At 43.2% G+C, this 7,433-nt stretch overlaps 1 protein-coding gene across 1 annotated transcript; it reads right to left on the bottom strand.

The window, feature by feature from the left end:
- Positions 1-997: 997 nt before the first annotated feature.
- LOC124530470 lies at positions 998-3,442 on the bottom strand. The gene is made up of 3 exons (XM_047104650.1): positions 1,673-3,442; positions 1,187-1,484; positions 998-1,080 (listed from the first exon to the last, which is right to left on the bottom strand). The coding sequence occupies exons 1-3, from the start codon at positions 3,440-3,442 to the stop codon at positions 998-1,000; spliced, it is 2,151 nt and encodes a 716-aa protein (XP_046960606.1).
- Positions 3,443-7,433: the final 3,991 nt, after the last annotated feature.

Raw genomic sequence — 7,433 nt, 5'->3', positions numbered from 1 at the left:
GCGAGGATCTTCTCGAAGAGTTTTCCAGTCTCGTTCAGCAGCACGATTGGCCTGTATGCCGAAGGGGAATCTAACGGCCGACCTTCCTTCGGCAACAGGACCAATTTCCCTTCTTTCCAAGGCTTCGGAAACTGCCCACTGCACAGACACTCGTCGAACAGCTCCCGAAGCCTTGCACCTAGGTATTCCAGGGCGTCGCATAGAACACGCCCAGGAACCCCGTCCGGACCCGGCGCCGTCTTCTTGGCCTTCAAGCGACCGAGGGCCATCTCCATTTCCCGCTCCGTGATCAATGGTGAAGCCACTGCGTCTTCGGTCACGGAGCTGGGGGCCATCTGTGGAGGGACATGCTCGCCTGGGTGGGGAAAGAGTTCCCCGACCAGGCGTAGAAGGAGTTCCGGCGGCAGCGTCTCGGTGAGAGGGGCGCCTTGGGTGCGGAACTTCCCGCGCACACCGCGGTACGGACGCCCCCACGGGTCTCGATTGAGACCCGCCAGAAGCTTCTCCCTGGCCTCCTCTTTAGCCTTCCTTATCGCCAGCTGCAGATCTTTTTTCAACTGGCGATAAATGTCTAGCAACTGTCCCTCCAGATCCGTGTCGAGGCCGTTGCGCCTTCGACAGCGGACATAGGCCCTCCGCGCCCGGCAGCACGTCGCCCGAAGGTCGGCGATTTCGGGCGACCACCAATAGACGTGCCGGCGCTTTACTCTGCGCCGGGTCCGAGGCATGGCCGCATCACAGATCTTCTTGAGTGAACTGCGCATGCGGCCCGCCAGTTCCTCTGCGTTTGCGCCCTCCCTCCTCCCTGCGGAACCCCACCGCTGCACGATGGCGGCCTCCTTGACCAGCTCTCGATCGACCTGGCCGAGAGACCATCTCGGCAGCGTGGTCAGCACCCTCTGGGATTCCGCCGGCCTGCGAGAGGTGGAGATCTCGAATCGGATGTAGCGGTGATCCGATAGAGTCTCCGCCTCCTCCTCTACTCTCCAGTTCCGCACTATGCGAGCCACCACAGGGGTGGCGAACGATACGTCCACCACGGAACCCCCCTGTTGGCGAACGCAGGTATGAACCTGGCCCCTGTTGAGAAGGGACAGGTTGGAGAGCAGGGCCCACACTTGAACGGCCCTCCCTCGCGGATTCGTAGCGGGGTTGCCCCAGGCACGCGACTTCGCGTTTAAGTCACCGAGAACCAGTGTCGGTTTCGGCGACTGCCTGGCCACCGCAGCTCTGACAAAGCCGAGATATGTCTCGAACTCAGCCAGGCTGCGGTTAGGGGAGAAGTACGTACCGACGATGACGTACTTCCCCCATCCCACCACTACGAAGGCCGAGCCCCTCTCGATGAGTGAGAGGGGGGGCCCCGTTCCACTCCTCGCGAGGACCGCCACAGTGCCGTCCACGTCCCCTACCCAATGAGTTAAGGGAGGAACGTAATAGGGCTCGCAGGCCACAGCCAGGTCAATCCCCCACTCCGCCATGGACTGCAGCAGTAGATCCTGAGCCCCGGCGCAGTGGTTGAGATTAGTCTGAAGGAAGCTGAAGTCGGCACTCATGTTGACATTGCAGCTTCCTCCTCGGCCTGGCGCCGTCCAACGTTGTTGGTGGTCTGGGTTGCTAGGACCACCTTACCTTTCGTGATGGGGGGGCTACATTCTTTCGACCCCATCACGTGCCCGGAGGGCTTTCCGGCTTCTGCGCACACCGCGCAGCGCAGCTTCCCGGTGCATTCAGCCGATTTATGACCTTCAACGCCGCACCGGAAGCAAAGGTTCCCTCGATCCGCATTGAATGGGCATAATATTCTAGTATGGCCAAGGCCCATGCACTTGTAGCAGCGCAAAGGGCGCTGCTCTAGCACGCATACCCTGGCCGAGCTCCACCCAACCAAGAGACGACCGGCGTCAGACAGTTTCTTCGCCGCAGCTATTGGACATGTCACGCGGACCATACCCATGTAACCGGGCCCACGTGCAATCTCTCCACATCTTAGGTCTTCAGGGGCACAATTCCCCTCGCGGGCGACTGCGGCGATAATCTTATCTTTGGTGACGGAGTCATCTAGCCCCGTCACCTTAATGTCCACTTTTTTTACGGGATGAACGACGCTGGCCACCCCATCCAACACTGTGCGGAGCTTATCGGCTAGTTTTTCGGCCTGGTCCGACTGTGATCTCGGCAGCTCCAGCACCCTGGCTCCCGTCGCGGAGCGTCGGACTTTTAACCCTCCATTGATGCCGAGTTCTTGCAGTTTAATGCCTTGCTCAGCGCGCTCCAAGATCTGAGCATATGTGACACCTTTCTGCTCCGCTTCTGGCTGCAGCGTAACCACTACTGCAGCTGTGCGAGGAGCAGTCAGCTTGGGCTTGGCCGCTTGAGGTGTCTTAAGCACCGTGTTCGCCACCGTGGCATTTGTTCCAGCCGGAGAGTGAGCCTGTTTCCCCTTCTTCCCCTTTTTTACTACAGTGGACCAGGACATTTCCTGGACCACCTGAGGCGGAATTGTCTCCGACACGAGCGAGGCGCTTGAACAGCCAGCAACAGGTGCCGGTGGGGCAGCTGGTGGAACCCGCTTAGGTAGGGGTGCAGAAGTCAGCGGTGGAGCCGAATTGACTGCCTGCGCTCGGGACACAGCAATTTGCTGTGCTGATTCCCGCCTCTTATCAGCAGCTAATGGTGGGCGCTGTATTTTAGCCGGAGGAAGGCGTTCCTCCAATTCGGCAAATCGGGCGTTGATCATAACGCCTATCGATGATATAATTGAGGCTTTTATATTATCCACCGCCCGAGCATCGAGTGCAGAGCTGGTGGATGCCTCATTGACCACAGCGACCTTGGACCGCATCTCCGCAAAATCGCGACGGTGAGCCTTCACCTCGGCCTTGAGGCTGTCCACCTCTTTGCGCAGGCGTCCATTATCAGCGCGGAGCTTTCGAGTCTCCTCGGCTTCCGTCCGAGACGCTAAGGCATCTACAATGGCCTGTAGTGCAGCCGCCGACTCCCTCAACTTTTTGCCAAAACCTCCTTTTAAATTGGAGGACTTTTGTGCCACCTCCAAAATGAGGGCTGCGCTTCGACCAGCCTGTGCGCGAAGTTCCTCGGCGCCCATTTTTGTGGGATCCTTGGTGTGGACATCCGAGGAAGAAGATTCCTCGGAGTCCAAAACAGCCTGAGGAGGTTCCTTTCGAAACGCTCGACTACGAAGCGATCGTTCGAAGGCCTCCTCTCTAGCCTCATTGGCCTTGGCCTTCAGCTCAGCCTTAGCCCGAGCGAGACCACTTCCACGACCTTTGGTGGTTTTGCCGCGAAGAGCAGGCTTGCTTTTTGCAGCTATCCTCGTCTCCGTCTCCGTATCGGAATCGGAGTTAAAAATAGTGAGGCCCTCGTACGGCCTTTTTCGCCGAATTAGGGCATCCGACGATAATTCGGTGTCGACTTCCATCGCCGAGAACAAACAACATAAAAAATAAACAACCAAACAAACAATATATGTATTTATATTAATATAAATACATAAAACTGAAACAATAAATACGATCTAAAAAGACCAATTCACAACAAAAAAAAAACCAATCCGTAAGCAAAACAAGTGTCCGATAAACAAAGCAAATAGTCGAGATGTGACGTCAGAGATAACGAAAACCAGTTTCAAAGCCAGATGTCGTTTAAATTCCTCAAGTCGTAATATTTAGTCGCAGTATCCAACACAACCTCCGTCGAAGACGTCCGAACGTTGAATCCTATGAATAATCAATCTGAATTATAGTATTCCTATGTATTAGCTGTGACTTTAGGCAAATCGTTGCATGCAGTGTGATTGTCACTGGTTAATTTATAGGTCAACGCCGTTGCGGTATTTCAAGAGGCGACGATAAACAAAAGGATGCTCGCACTAACGTGCCTATTTTCATGCATTAGAACGTGTTTCACATGCCAGTATAAATTTCAATATATAATGCATATTCAGTTACTTGAGTAGCAATTTAAAAAGCATGTGATAATTAAAACATATCCACAAAACGCAATTAAAATGTTCCCGAAATTGTGATATTGCCTTGAAATGAAAACACGCAGCCACATCTAAAGTAAACACAATCAAAAATTCCCTGAACGGTGGACAACGGTCAGCTTAAAAACAAAGGCTTATTGCGTCTTAATTAACTCGGTTTATGTTTTTACATAATTAAATTTATTTATAAAAACATTATACGTTATTTTCACAGCAACAAAATTAATACAATATCTTATTTTATGTCTGTGACGATTAATAAAAATGGAACTCGTAGACCTTACTCGGAAAAATATCTTAGGCTATTTAAATGAAAATCGACTTCGAAAATGCATAATGAAAATGTTCTATTTAAACTATAATATATTTGACCACTGAAATTATAGATATATTTTTTTGCGTCTTATAATTGAAGTCGTTTTGAAGGCGATGTTTTTTCCTTATGGTTTAATTCTGGGTATATGCCCATGTTGAGAACAAACTAAAATCACACGTGTTATTTTATCTATTTAATTCTTTCCACTAATTTACATGCGTGATTTTTTGGGTTTCCTTTTTTTCGAATTTTGTTGCTCCGTTACATTCTTACTATTCATAATCTATATGTGTGTTTTTGTGTTTATTATATAATCATTTATTTATATTATTAAACAATATTGCGTTTCAGATAACAATTTAAATCGACTAAATCGAATGAAGTTTTCTTATGAGAGTTGAAGTTATTTTTTATCAATTACCTAATATTAGCATTCACTCGAACTTAAAGCAATATTTAAGTTTTACTGAAATATAAAGCGATACAAATATAGTAAAGTATAGAGTTTATGAAAATAGTTTAAGGTGTCACTTCAAATATAGTGACGATCTCATCTCATATATACAAGTAGATTGGAGGTACTATACGCATTATATACATATATTACTCAATTCATTGGTTTTATAAAAGACTTTTTTACAGTATATTACCGATAAAGTTTTGCCAAAAACATTAGTCGTTCCGAAACTATTTATACACTCATTAACTTAATGGATGCGGGCGAAGATAAATGTATATTTTTACTAAGAAAAAACCAATGTGTCTCTAAGTGACTTTGGTTAAATTGGCAAACTCTAGCAGCGCACTTCTTTTACCTTTTATGAAACCTAGGAGAACTTTTATTTAAATTTATGTTTTAACATATTATAACTGCCTCGAGAGAATAATTTACGATACAACGATGCATAATAAATAGCCTTTAAATGTTAAGATGTACACCTCTATAAAAGTTAAATGAAAAAAATATTTTGGGTATCCATCGTAATAATTTGTATTTTTTACAAAATAGTTTATAAAAAGACTACTGTTTGTGTTAAATGTAAAAGCTTATTATTTCTTATTATGTAAAATGGTATGTGATTCCTTATACACAGAAGAAGCAAAACTTTTACTCTAAATTGTTAGCATTAGTAGTTTATGTTTTTCTGTGCAGACATATAATTTCTGCTCCATAATTGAAAAAATTGAGTTGGAAAATACAAGTATAAAATTGATATAAAAGGCTGACAAAACGCCTTGACGAATTCTAACAACCTATCCTTTTTGTAAATAGATATTCATGGTGGCGTTACATGTAAAACAAGAGAAGTAGAACAACGTAAGTAATGCGTTATTTATTTATTTACGTTATTGTGTCTAGAATAAGGATAGCTATATCGAGCGTATGGAATAGGTTACACACACCAAACAAGAAACACAAATGGGAGACTAGTAACTATACAAACCATAACAGCTTCATGATAGGTCTTCTTAAGCTTTCGTTGTTATAACTCTGGAAGCAATCTATGATGATGAAACCATCCTTTTCATTAGAGGGCAAAGACTATTTCTAATAACTATAAAAATGAACAATGAGACATGAATTAATAAAGGTATTTTAGAGAGGTGACCATATGCGACTTTTAATGGAGCTTCTGAAGCGTTAAGGATCTTTAACGGAATTTACGACTGTAGAACAAACACCAATACAAACGTGTATTTAAAAATATGTACGCTGTATTCAAATTTATTGTTTTATTCTAAAATATCTACTTAATATAATATTAAAATGACTGACTAACAAACGACGTACAGCCTAAATCGATGAGTTTAACGAAATGAAATTTTACACAGGAAATTCATATGGAACTTACTTAGGTTTTTCAAATTGTATCTCTTAGGGGTTTAAGTGAATGTTTCTAATGGCAGAAATATGTAAATCGGTTTTTAGGCTCCTGTTAATTAGTTAAGAATAGTCATTTAAACTTTTTGAATACACATCTGCAGATTAAAAAGGGTGAAATTTTATCTAAAAGTGTGTATGGAAATTCGTCATTTTTGAATGTTTGAAATTGTTATTTAAGCTTCTGTTTATTAGTAAAAGTTAGTTATTCTAAACATGAAATAAAAAGAGGGTGAAACTGAATATGAAAGTTATTTTTTTAACGAAGAAGAAAAATTTAAATTATCTTTGATGCTTTGATTATAAGTAAGGAACAACGATGTAGTATTTGGTAAATATCTTCAAAAAATAGATAAAGTTTTTAAAAAGTCATTAAAATAGAGTAAAAACACATTATAAAAATAAAATAATATATACGTCGAAACAAATACTTAAGAGCTCGTATAATTTAAAGTTGAAGGAAATCATTTAAACACTTTAATTTAATTTAAATTAGTCAGATGATGAATAATATGACATGAATAATCCTACTACTATTATAAAGGCGAAAGTTTGTATGTATGGATGTTTGTTACTCTTTCACGTAAAAACTACTGAATGGATTTGAATGAAATTTTACCACAATATAGCTTATACATCAGAATAACACATAGGCTACAAATTTTGAGGTTTCTAATGTGAGGTCGTAAAAAAACACATTTTTTGCGTTTACATTGCAAACGCTGACTGAATCCTACCATATAGATCAAAACAATGTACTACAGTATTGTACAACGTCCGTGATGGTATATGTTTATCTCTTAGGAATAACCCACAATAACCATTTTTTATCCTTTACTTTGTACGAGAAATAATGACTTATTTACGAAGCGATTTTAAGCGATTACTAGACTAGACGGGACGAACCTGAAGTCCACGCGAACGAAGTCGCGGGCAAAAGCTAGTATGACAATAAATAAAAGAGGACACAGTACACGAAATCAGTAGTTATACTCAGGACTGTTGCTATCGTCTATGTTTGTGTTCCTTGAATTGATAATACGATGACTATTTTTTTACTACTCCGAGTATTGAAGTTCTTTTAGCAATTCTCGAATCAATAGATGCGTTCGCAAGGGCGTATTTTCTCTCGCGCTTTTCCAATATAATCGTAGCTATTGAAAAAAATCAACTCGAATCTTGAATTCGATTATCAATGAAGCAATTAGTTTAGCAGCAATAATATG

This window comes from Vanessa cardui, chromosome 6 (genome assembly GCF_905220365.1).
Source record: "Vanessa cardui chromosome 6, ilVanCard2.1, whole genome shotgun sequence".
Classification (NCBI taxonomy): Eukaryota; Metazoa; Arthropoda; class Insecta; order Lepidoptera; family Nymphalidae; genus Vanessa; species Vanessa cardui.
The sequence above is the reverse complement of the archived record's forward strand: the minus strand, read 5'-3'. Positions and strand labels throughout refer to the sequence as shown.